This window comes from Panthera tigris, chromosome A2 (genome assembly GCF_018350195.1).
Source record: "Panthera tigris isolate Pti1 chromosome A2, P.tigris_Pti1_mat1.1, whole genome shotgun sequence".
NCBI lineage: Eukaryota > Metazoa > Chordata > Mammalia > Carnivora > Felidae > Panthera > Panthera tigris.
The window spans coordinates 11,515,037-11,527,954 of NC_056661.1; the positions used below are offsets into that span (position 1 = coordinate 11,515,037).

General features: G+C 51.4%; 1 protein-coding gene across 7 annotated transcripts in view; it reads right to left on the reverse strand.

Moving 5' to 3' along the window:
- BRD4 (bromodomain containing 4) overlaps positions 1–12,918 on the reverse strand; it is an 86,765-nt gene that overhangs the window by 22,265 nt on the left and 51,582 nt on the right. For 4 of the 7 annotated variants that reach the window (XM_042978438.1, XM_042978440.1, XM_042978437.1 and 1 more), the window contains exons 3-7: positions 9,588–9,725; positions 8,131–8,266; positions 6,319–6,608; positions 5,257–5,619; positions 4,215–4,343 (exon numbers count right to left, since the gene is read on the reverse strand). In XM_042978438.1, the coding sequence (XP_042834372.1) occupies positions 4,215–4,343; positions 5,257–5,619; positions 6,319–6,608; positions 8,131–8,266; positions 9,588–9,725 (1,056 nt within the window). The other 3 variants (XM_042978444.1, XM_042978443.1, XM_042978442.1) reach the window with 3 other exon arrangements.

Consider the following 12,918-nt stretch of genomic DNA (forward strand, 5'->3'; position numbering starts at 1 on the left):
CATCCTCCCATCTGCCCCGGTTCCAGTAGGGGGCACTCTGCGAAATGCACTTGGGCTTGAGTGCCAGTGAACCTAGAGCTACCGCAGAAAAACCTTCCCGCGTGGCTGAGACAGACTTGCACCCGTATGGTAAAGAGAAACGATGTGCTCCCTGCCCTCAAGGAGTGAACATAGTTATAAAGTACTATTAAGTGTTAATAGTTGTTCTTTGGGAACACCAAAGACCTAGTGAAGAGTCCCTGGGAAATCTGAAACCTAAGGATGAGGGCGGGGCGTGTGTGTGGGGGAGGGGGACATGATACCAAAAGCTGCAGAGACCTAGCAAGGATGTCTCGAAGGACAGAAAGGTGTGACTCACGAATCCAGGTGCTCATCCTGCTGGCCAGGTGGAAAATGGGGGAGAGGGTGTGGGGCCAGGCTAGAGGACGCCAAAACCGAAAGAGACGCACCTAGGTCGAAGGTCTTGTGAGGGAGGACACTGAGGCGATGAGCAGTGAATACCAACAACCAGCACTCTCTAGGGGAGCAGGGGCTCGGGCCTTCCACACTAGGGCTGGCAGTGTCTAGAGGTGGACCCAGCTCCTCTGCCCAGCATGCCATAACCTCCACCCACACTGCAATTCTCAGCATCAATCGGCAAAGCACGCTGGTTTCAGAGCAGGCGTCTCCTCTTGCTAGAATGTTCACTGGGTCACCTACTCTAGGCTGCGTCAGATTCGAGGGGGAAGCACACCCTCCACCCCTCTAGTGAAACAGCTGCCTGAGTGCCAAACGGTGAAGCACGGCCAAGCCCGGATACGGCTGTGGGGCTTGGCCGTATCTGGGCACAGCGAGGCTCAGAGGAGGGGGGCTGTGGTGGGGAGCAGAATGCAGGCAGTGGTAGGCCACTAAGTGCCGGGTGCTAGAGATGCAGCTGTGAGTGCACACACTCAGAAACACACATTTACATACACCCAAAAAGCTTCCTGCCTCTGGAATCTAATGCAGGATACCCCAATGCAATTTTCATTTTACTTCGCTATAAAAATAACTGCCCATCACCTTGAATTTGCGCTTTTTCTTGCACTAAAACTCTGGTAATCTACAAGGGCGCCAAACTCCCTAAATGACTCCTCGCTTCACAACAGAGCAGGCAGTCTAAATGGCAGTACCGCCAGCAGCTCTGGGCCTACCAGATGGGCTCGCAGGCCTCAGCCCAAGCCACCTGTGGACTGAGGAAACCCTGAGCCCAGACACTCCTGGCCGTCTTTGTGACCATGGCTGCCAGGTGGTAGGATGTGTGCTTTCTAAAGGCCTAGAATTTAGAGACTGGAAGAGGAAAACAAAATGGATTCTTTTCCATGTGATTTTCCAGGTAAATCCCAGTTCTTGGGAACAGTCTAATTAAGAGGAGGCAAGTCTAATACCTGTTCAAGAGGCAAACAAAGGTTGGGGATTTGCTGCTTCTCCTTCCCTCTGGACAATCTAGTCATCCAACCATGCTGATCCAGGAAAGCTTACGAGGAAGAGGAAAAAGACTGAAATGCCACAGAGCAACCAACTTCCAGACAAGAAGCCCTTCACATCGATTCTGCATCTGAAGCAGATACCTCTCCACCTGCCTCGTGGCAATGGAGAAGGAACATCACTTCCTGTAACACAGCAACCCACCCTGAAGTGGGCCAAGCGGGCTAGGGCAGAGACCGCCCCGTGCTAAATGGCCCACCCTAGGCACTGCCCCTGCCTGAAATGGACCCTCCTTCAGGTCAAGGACCTCATCTAGTCCAGCCTGGTATCTGGAACAAAAATGTTTAGAAAGAGGCTGCAGTGAAGAAAATAGCCCAGTGGTGTCACTATGGCTAAACCCCATGTTTGGGTCATGTTCATGCCACTGCCAGAAGGATAAAAATGAAAAACATAAAACCAGGGGAACCTGGGTGGCTCAGTCAGTTAAGTGTCCAACTTCAGTTCAGGTCATGACCTCACAGTTTGTGGGTTCGAGACCCGCATCGGGCTCTCTGCTGTCAGCACAGAGCCTGCTTTGGATCCTGACCCCGCCCCCTCTCTGCCCCTCTGCCACTCATGCTCTTTCTCTCAAAATTAACATTAAAAAAAAAAAAAAAAAAAAGACAAAACCAAGACATAAAACAGGCACAGAAATTAGGGAAAGCTAGAATATACTGGAGAATTCTTTCTCTTTCTGATTTATTTATTTATTTATTTATTTAAGTTTATTTATTTAAAGAAAGAGAAAGTGCATGCGCAGGGGAGGGGCAGGGAGAGAGGGAGAGAGGGAGAAAGAGAGAAAATCCCAAGCAGGCTCTGTGCTGTCAGTGCAGAGCCCGACGTGGGGCTCCAACTCATAAATTGTGAGATCATGACCTGAGCTGACATCAAGAGTTAGATGCTTAACCGACTAAGCTACCCAGGCTCAGCCACCCTCCTTCTATTCTTTTTAAAGTAAAGTAGGTCAGAATAGCAATCTTGGTGCTGGCACAGAACTTGTTTTGGTTTAGCTGTTTGCATGAGGGCAAATAAAGGGTAGGAGTATCGATCTGGGAAAAAGCTATCTCCCTCCCCCAGTCCTCACAGGACAGTGGAAAGACGAAGTCTAGACAAAGATCTGAGGGCAACACTGCCACCTGGTGGCCATGTATGAGAATTGCCATAAAAGTATAAAGCCTGAACTCTCTTTAAGGATGGGAAATGCAGAAGTAAACAACGGAAAAGCAGCTTTGTGAAGAAAGCAGAAAGCACCCCCACCCCAAATCTCAGGGAAAATAAAACCAAATAACAAGCAATAGAAACTAAAATAACGTTCAAGGCTGAGTGTGCATTTCAATAATAGCAGCCAGGTTCACACTAGTAATAAGTTTTTATTCTATCCCAAGAGTTCCAGGACACATCCTTTGAACCAAAAGCAGCCCCTGACCCAGACGGAGGCCAAGGGAAGGAACGGGAGAGATGGAGCCTTGGCTCCAGTGTGAGGAGGTAAGAGCCACTACGATGGTAAGTCTGGGACAACGTGTGGAGCTAACGGAACCAGGAGACGGGCAAGCGATGGGTCTCAGGCAGCCTCTGAGCTGAACGGACCCACAGGTTGCCAAAGGCATTTGCGAGTCTGCACTTGTGCCCTGTAAGCACTCCACAGACGGGTGGGAAAGATAGGTGTGAGGAAGCCTCCCGCCTCGCCACCAGGTGGGAGTGGGGCATGAGATGTGCAAACCGGTCCTGGGCTTGACCAGAGCGCCTGCCCGTTGTAACAGCAGGTGATCCACCCCAGGGCCTGCTCTGACACTGAGAGCAGAAGCAACCCAGGACTTTGGGGATAAGGGATTAGATATTTTTATGTGTGTAAGCTTAAGAACTTTTTAAAAAGCAGATTATAAAAGTACTAAATATAGACTTTATTCTCCAGAATTTTTTTTGAAGATTTTTTTTAAAGTAATCTCTACGCCCAATGTGGGGCTCCAACTCACAACCCTGAGATCAAGAGTCACATGCTCTACTGACTGAGCCAGCCACGTGCCCCAATTCTCCATAATTTTTAACCCCTGATCTTTCCACCCAAAGATAGCCACTGCTCAAATCTGGGTACGTTTTTCCTTTTTTAAATAAAGCAAAGTGAAGTCAGTTCACACATTATGCTGTAACCTGCCCCCCTTCCTTCCACTCACATGTGCACTTTACAGGGTGCACACCCAGACCAACTTGAAGGGGCCACAAACCCCAATGGCACCCATTAGGAAGTTGTGGCCTCACGCAACACCTAGAAGGCAAAAGATTTCAAGGCTCTAGTGAAGAAACGTCCACAGCTGAGCAGTTAGTTCAGCTCACAACTGTGTCCAAGTGTCTGCCTAACAAGAGTGTCTGCCACCAACCGGAGACAGGTCTGTTTTGGAGAACAGATTGGGCCACATACAGCACATACACTCTTCTGGCCAAGGGCAACCGAATGCAGGTATGGGGCAGGAGGTTTTCAGTGGGATACACCAAAACAAAACCCCAAATGCCCAAGACCAAAACCAACTGCCCTGCTTTACAATAAAATAACCTCAATTTTATATTGACGCACATGCTATCCTGACTCAAGTTCATCTTCAAAGCAACATGGCATTATACCAAAGCAAATGACAGAAATAAAATCTATGGAGGGCCATACAGGCCTGGCCCACCCAGGACCCCAGCCTGCTCTACTGCAGGATGTTGTACCTGGAGCTTCCCCAGGGCCTCACCTGGAGCTTGCGGGCCATGGCCACCACCTCGTGGTCAGGAGGGTTGTATTTATAGCAGTTGGAGAACATCAATCGGACATCAGCACCAAATTCCTGAGCGTCACGGTACTCGCGGGCCTCCAGTTTAGACTGCAAAGACAAGACAGGGCCTCCTTAGTTATGCCCACCCCTGCTCCAATGGGGACGTGACAGCCAGGAGGGCTGCCTGTAGGAGCAAGTCAGTTTTGCAGCGGAGCAGAGAAGAGGTCATCACCTTAGGTCTCTGTCAGGTGGACAAAAAGACACTCAAAAGCAAGTCTCAGGGCTGGGAAATGCCCTGCTAGCACGCCAAACCCACCCATCCTGGTCACTGTGACTAAGGACCAAGTGGACATAGAATAAATGGAGACAGGGGTTCAGCCAGACTGTAAGAGAAGGGCTGGGACCAGTTCTGACCTGACATTCACCTGTCTTGGTGATATGGGATAAGACACGGGTCAAAAGGAACATAAGTACTGTCCCCTCTTCTGTCTGTCCCATGTTGGGGCAGGCTTACTCTACTCCCAGACAGAGAGAAATGCAAAATGGCTTAAAATAAATAAACATAACCAAAATGGCCTCAAAATACGACAATGAAGATGCCAGCACTTGTGTGTCTCCTCCTGAGAGGAGACATCAAGACCCACTCTATGCCAGCGCGCCTGGCAAAGTCATCAACTCTCAACCCCTCCTGGAACATTAACTGTGTGCAAAGTGCCCGTGGGCACCAGGGCCCAAGGCCACAGAGGGCTTGTCCCCAGACCAGAGGGCACAGCATTGTTGCTGTCTGGGAAGAAAATTCCCAAGCACGTGGTCCTGGAGGCCATCCCCTACAATTCCCAGCAGGGGGCGCTGGGCTGCTTTGAGCTGGTGAGAAGACACAGCTGCTAGGGCACAGTTCAGAAGCACCCAGGGCCTGGACCCTCCTCTTGGACCAGCCTAGGAGGTTCTGACCTTCTCTGTCCCGAGGAGCCCTGCCCCCAGCTCGGGGGGGGGGGGGGGGGGGGGGGGGGCATCTGCTCACCTTGATTGTGCTCATGTCCATGGGGTGCTTGATGATGTCACAGTAGTCGTGCAGGCCCAATGCCTCTACGTCCACAGGCTTGTAGAACGGCCAGGCGTAGGCTGCGTGCTTCTTGGCAAACATCTCCTTGAGGATGCCACTGCAGCACTTGAGCTGCTCTGAGACCTTGCTGCTCTTATCCGACACTGGGTGCTGCTGAGAGTCGGGCACGTCCTTCTTGGGGGGCTTCACAGGCCGGCTGCTCTCCCGCCGTGGGCCCAGCTTGGCAGTCTTAGGCTCCGGCGGTAGTGATGGTGGTTCATGAATGGGGTCAATGGTGGTGGGGGTGGTGGTGTCCGCTTTCCTCTTAACTCCCTTCTTTGTCTGCCGAGAGCACAGGGGTGACAAGCACAGTCAAAGGTGACGGCCGGCACAGCTGTCCCTCCCTCCGCTCACTCCTGCAGCTGGGTCCTTTCTGGGGTTCCAACATTCACGGGGAATGGGGCTCAAAGGTTAACTCCATGGGTGAAGGACTGAGGCAAGAAAAGACCTGTCCCATCACTCTCTCTGCAGCTGGGACAGGACCTGCCAGTGGCAGGAGAAAGCACACACGTAAGGGCACAATCTGCTCACTGGAGGCCACAGAAACCTCCTGAAGCAGCTTCCCACTTAATGCCAGGGAAGCCGCTCAGAGCCAAGCCTGGACACATTGGCCCCCCCAGGGCAGGCACGTCTCAGAGACTATAAGGGTGCCATCTGCAAACACGCACAGTCTAAATTAGAACTAGGGAAGGGGCTGGGGGGGTTGGCAAGCCCTGGGGGGTGGGCTCAACTATGGGACCTGTGGGCCAGCAGAGCAACAGCTTCTAGGCCGTGACTTAAACACTGCACAGTGCCCCCAAAACACCCACAAAGTGCCCCAGGAGCCAGGACAAGCTCTGCATGAAGCGCCGGCAGTGACAGTGACTCGTCTCCTATAAGCCTTGCTGCTATGGAAGGGAAGACAAAAAAGAGGGGGTGCTGAGGTGGTAGGAGCCCACCAGTGGCCAGGTTGGGCCACACGCACACACAGAGAACGCTCACCTTCACAGGCTGTGGGGTGGCCGCGATGATGGGTGGGTGGCTCTGCACAGGCTGGGGGTTTGGCGCAGGTGGGGGTGGTGGCTGAGGGGGCACCGGCGGGGGTGTCTGCAGTGGCTGGGGAGGCACCACTGTCATGACGGGGGTCTGAACGATGAGGTCTGGGGTGACCGCAGGGAAGGGGTGAGGTGTAGCCTGCACAGGCGGAGGGTTCTGCTGAGGGGTCTGGGTCTGCGGAGGAGTCGATGCTTGAGTTGTGTTTGGTACCGTAGAGACGCCAGGTTTTGCCGTCCCTACCAATCATAAAAGGGACAGGTGGTTAGATGCCGAACCTGATACACGCTGGCTGACCTCATGGAGACACTGTCACATGTGGTGAGCACACATCTGTGCGGGCAGAGCACATAACGTCACCGTAACTATTCGCCTAAGAGACAGAACAACCCGTACACCCCAGACCTTGGCCAAATTGGTCCACCTGCCCCAGGGATCTCTGAGAGCAGCGGCACACTGCATGCCACACCTCCTGAAGCGTCCTGGCTTCAAGTCCCAAATCGGGCACAAAGACGCCTTCATGGGCATGGAGGCCGGGGCCAAAGGAGCAGGAAACACACGCTGAGAGTTAGCACCAGGCCTGTAGATGGGGAGCGGAAAAATGTTCCTTGGCACTTTCGGACAGAGCTGTCCTCATTCCCAGAAGCGCTGCCTTCTGAGTAAGCAATTCTGGCAGGGGGCCGGCATCAGCAGCCCTGGCCAAGGTTTCTGGAAACTGGCAAGCTTCCACCTCCCTGAGCCACAGGAGGAGGCTGGACGGCTGCTGCCCTTTGTGACCGGCTCAGACTGCCTCCCTGCAGCTGCGCGGGTGAGCCCAGACACAACACCCTGCATCTGTCCCATGTGCAGACCAAACTCCTGGTCCCAGAGAATAAGGGCAGGCCTCCCGGACGGTAAGGATAATGGCCACCCCTTGGCAGGACCCACGTCTACGGGATGACCCTCAGGACCACCTGTCCTTGGCTACCCCTCATCGCAGCAGGGGATTAGGCCAGCCCCCTTTGCTCCCGTGAAGCCACCACTCCTGAGCAGGGCAGGAAGTCAGTCGAAAGCCCTCTCTTTAGAGAAGAAAACACCCCACAGCATGGGCCACCTCAGCACAGAGCTAAGGATGGCAAGATGCAGAAGGCAGCTGTTAGAGCTTTTCCTAGACGGAAACATTTCACTGTTTCTCCTCCCTCCCCAGCAGCTGGCCTTTGGAATCTTGTGTCAGGCTGAGAGACGGGGGCAGGAAGCAGGGTGGCCGCTGAGATAGACAAGGAAGGGAGAGCTTCACTTTGACTTCAGAAGCATCAAAAAGCAGGCCTGGCTCTGACATAAGCATCTTAAGATAATTCAAACAACCAACTTCAAGGTTCAAGGATACGATTGTTAGTTAAAACCGCCACTGGTCAGGTGAATTCCTTTTCTCTAAAATGGAGTAAATAACTCAAATAACAAAAATGCTTTGAAAAAGTCACTTTTTAACCAAGGTCCATAAGAAAAAAAAAAAAAAAAAGAAAAAAAAATAATAAAAGAAAAAAAGAAAAAAAAGAAAAGAAAAAAAAAAGCAGGGTCCAATTACTTCTACTTTGTGGAAGGTCACACACTCATGCGACCCTCTGAAAGGGGCACTTTCACCACTAAGCCTGACCCTACTACCACTCCCAGTTAGTCCCTCACTGAACCTGGAGAAGGAGACAAGATTGGGGAGAAGGAAAGCCAATGTCCTTGTTATTTCAATGTGAAGCAAATGGTGCTGGGGCACTAGAGGTACCCTACCTGCTTCTTTCCTCCCACGTCCTCTTCCTTTTGCCTGGACTATCATGATCTCAGTTTCTTCAGTGGGCAGTTCATTGATTTTCTGCAAGAAGAGCTTCTCCAGAGCTTCTGCCATTAAGACTATGTCATCTCCAGGCTGGAAAAGGAGACACGGGGGTGAGGGTCAGAAAGCCCTCACCACCTCTCTAGATAGAGCAAGAGCTGCCCACCCTGTGCCACCCACCCCCTGCCCCAAAGCATGAAGTATCATAGTCAGGGTCCTTCCCGATCTGAATCCTAAAGGGCCACAACAGTTATGCCACCAGATATCACAGAGGTTCACGTGCCTGAATCAGCACCCGTCCACCTGCACCTCCCTCTCTAGTCTTTTAAGCTCTGGCCTGAGAAACCATCCTAGTGCCTTAAGTATCTAACAAGCCCTGCCAATCACTGACAGAATCCCTTCTCTGACACAATTCCACTCCGCTACAAATACTTGAATTACACAGGATTTCTTGCCACAGATACATTAGCAGGGCTCTGACAATGCTCCCCAGTGTTCCCTCAAGGCAGCTCACTGGGGCTCGGGTCATGCCTATCTCGAACTACATTATGGGTCCCCACTCTGTTGCCTCATCTACGACATGCTGTTCCCACTCAGCTCTAAACTGAGAAGCTCATCTGTGGACATTTCACTGAAACCTAATGATGAGAGCTGAGACTTTTAAAAAAACACAGTAAACTTCAAGAAACTCACCTACCCATCTCTTCTGGGCAATTTTACCCACTACACCAGCAGAGGTCAAAAGCTGAGTTCTGTATAGTGTCTCCCTCCAGAGCCGTTCTATATGAAAGGGTTGGTTTTAATCACATCTGTGGTCTGAACTGTAAACAAATGATCTGGCTTCATGGCACAGCCGAGCCGAAAGGTTTGGCTAACGGGGTTAAGAAGTGACCTTCAGGTCTACAAGTGAGATCAGGGGACATTCAATTCTACGGCCACAAGTTGTCAATGGTCATGTCCACGTTTCAGATGCGGCGGCCCCCATCACACCCTCTCTCACATTGAGGTTTCTGTTTGAACACACCTTTGCACAACTACATTAGTAGGCTCCTTCCTGACAATTGACATCACCCAAATGGACTTTTTAATGAGTTGTCACTGTCCTTCTCACACCTTCTCTACTACACATGCCCAAGAACCAAAATCCCAAGGGCACGAGAAGCACATGCTTCAAGCTAACAAGGATGGCTTGGAAGTAAAGCAAGGTCAGCACCCTCCTCCCCAAAAAAGAAACACCCAGTCACAGGCAAAGCCATGGGTCCCATTATTTCTGCCTCCAAATGATCTCCTCCCATCAGACTCTAAATCCCACCGGCTACCAAGCACCCCTGCCCACAGGCTCCAGATATGCCCGCCTCCTTCTCCTCTCCTCCCCTCCCCTCAGGGCAGCTGGACACCTGCCACCACATCTCACCTTGTTGTAGATGTAACAATTTGTAAACATAGTGTTGAAGTCCTGGATACATTCCTGAGCATTCCAGTAATAGTTGTTTTCCAAGCGCTTCTTTATTGTTCCCATATCCATAGGCGTTTTAATGATCTTATAGTAATCCTGGAGAGCAAAAAGAGCAAAAGGCCAGTGTCACCTTCCCGGCCATGCAGCATTCATAGGCAGGCCTGTGGATCTCACTCCAGGAACACAGATGAGAGCCACGGCACAGACTGAAGCCCTTCCATGGTCTCAGCAAGCCATCTCAACGGGAATCCAAGACAAAGTGAGAATTAGGGAAGAATTCTTACATGTCGGGTGCAAATGTGGAGGGAAAAGGTCCAAGTCTGTCACGTGCCCAGGTCTGGGAACAGGTTGTCTTTACTGAGATCTAGGCTTTTTTTCCTTTTTTTTGTGATCTCAGGCCAGATCACACACACAAAAAAATCCTTTAATTTCTAGTAAATAACAGGGAAAACATATAGCTCTTTGAAAAGCGGTCCTTATCTAGTAAAACAACCTACAGCAGGTTGTACTTTCTCCCTACTATTTTGACATTTTACTGGTCCATAAAATGCAAAATCCTATGGAACCAGCATCGAGGCACACCTGTAACAACTGGAATCCCTGCTTCTGATCACACTGAAGAACCATGGAGCAGAAGCCTCCACCTTCACTCAAGTTCACCACACTTCCATTTCGATTACTGGTCTTTCTAAAGGATGTGTCAGCAGTACCTGGATACAGCTGAATAACCAACCAGGTTAATGAGGAATCCAGACAACCCGTACAATCCTCAGTTAAAAAAAAAAAAAAAAAATCCAGCAGACCCCACTCCTCAAAACTTCACAGCCTACTCTACAAGTGCCAAACGGAAGGAGCCAGACGGCAGGTGTAGATATCCTAAAGCCCTTCAAATCAGACGCTACTACTGTCCGCTTTCTCTAAATCTAAACCTATCCTAAAAACTGAATGTTAACATTTAAAAATAACCACAGGAGGTATCTGGGGACAGAACAGGCAGCACACCAGGCTTCCCTGTAGAAGGACCAGAGAGAGCCAGGCAGGGAGACCCGCATGCAGCTGGCCAGCTCCAACGTAGACTGCAATCTCAGAGGCTCCCTTAATCAGGCCTGGGTGTGGTATCAGAACCAAGTCCTGATGACAGAGAGGCAGGCCTATCCCTCACCAAGTGCCACGGTCTTGCCTGGAAATGGTGGACAGTACTGGAAAGGTAAGCACAGGGTGTGAGGCTTTAGGCTGTTCTGACACCCACGAGAAAGGAACAAAAGCAACCAGCTTACACATAATGAGTGGCAGAGATCATAGCCCTGAGCTGACAAGGGCTACACACGCATGCCCGGGTACCCTGCCCAGGAGGCCACAAGGACAGACTGTACCAGACTTTCTATATTCTACTATGGCTCTGGCCACCTTTCCCAAGAGAACCAAGGCCCCAATGGAAATATATTTTTTAGTCTATGGCCAATAATGGTGTCAGCTGCTTGAACTGGCCATGGCCTGTCACGTAGAGGGAGAGAGACAGAGAGCAAGCGCATGAGCATGCCGACAAGGGGGCAGTGGGTTTAGGGGCATGACAATACAACTGTACATGTTTAGTGAACAGAAGGGGCAGGCATGCTAGTGAAAAGTCCAGCAGAGATCAGAGGCCAAAATGCAGATAAAGATTCCTGGAAGGTGTCAGAAAACAGAAAAAGAAAGAACTTTTTTTTTTGTGGCTGTAGTAGCATTTTCTCGAGGAGGGGGAGAGGTCCCTGGAACACCAGGCTTTAAGCAGAATGCTGCTTCTGACTGACTAGCCCTGCCCTACTCCTCTGGGTCAGTTCCTGGCGCTCCCACCTCCCTGAAGACACCAGATCAGTGCCACCTTGCACCGGCCTCTTCTTCCTATGTCAGAACTGCTGAGGGTGATGTTAACAGTCACGGAGACAGGGATTCACACTGTGACCTCCAGGGAGCCTGGCCTCCACTGCACAGTGAATGACCTCAAACTCCCAAACCACTGGGCCTTACAGACCCCCCTGCCCCATGCCTGTCCTGCTAGCTGGGGATGCTGCCTTCTCGGGATTTTGGGTACCCCAGCGCCCCCCCCCCCCCTTCTCCTCGGTCTTCGCCCTCTCAGCCCTCTGAATTTTCCTGTAACAAACCAACCCCTCCTCCATTCTGGCCCTGCCGCGGTTTCCCTTCAATGCCAAATTTCTCGAAATGATGGCTTCACATCCTCACCTTCTCATTCACACCGTCGGGAATCTGGTTTCTACTTCTGCGTCACATCTTCCTAAGGTCACCAATGCCTTCCTAAAGGCCAACAGGAGGGTCAGGTCGGAATCCTCATCTCTTTGACCTCCCTGCAGCCTCTGATGTGGAAACCTGGGGGACTGCTCTCTGCTGGTGATTCTCCTGGCTCTCTTCTACAGGTCTCCCACCACCTCCCTCTGGTGCTATAAAAGTTGCAGTACCCCCTGGATTTCACCCCCCACCCCAGACCCACCTCCTCCCAGTCTTTGTCTTTGCTCTGGGAAGGTCACCCTCACCTGTGGATCCCACACGGCCCAGCCCAGCCCACTAACCCAACCAGAGATTATGCTGTAGCAAGCTCTCCCAAGAACCTCCCTCCAGTGACAGGTCGTCTGCCCCTACTCCTTGTCACGGTCACCAGCAAGAGTAGCCCCTAAGGCCAGATCTGGCAAGGATCCTCTTTTGCTTCCGCCCCTTTTCTTGAGCCAGTTCATGATCTAGACCCGCAGTGCCTCCTCCTGACTTGCTCTTCCTGAGTGCACATGACACATACTCAACAGAGAGAGGTAATCGGACGAATGTCACAGATACAGCTGCTTTCACAACAGGAGGGTCACACTAGCAGTGTACCCATCCTTTTTGAAACTGGATGCCCGGCAAAGGCTGAGGTTCCTACACTTGTGCAGTTCAAACCCCCAGAGACCCACGCCTGCGTCTATGGCAATAATCATGTAACTCCTCATCCAGGGGATGTGTGAGACGTAGCAAACAGCAGGGCTTAACTTAGAGACACTTAGTCCTCAATGCTAGAAGAAAAGACAAAAATTATCTATCCCGTTTCTTCCCTGAGGTTCAGTTAGAGATACAAACTGAGGTTCCAGAACCATTTGCTAGGGATGTGGGCAAAAGGAAAACTCTCTCTAGGGAAAGAGCAGAAGAGGGGTACAGAAGAACCAAAGCAAGTGCACCGCGGCTGCAACTGAGCAGGTGGCGGGTGTGCGTGGAGGCAGCCGAGGGCAAAGCTGCACCGGTTACCTCCTCCCTCCAACCAGGCCCC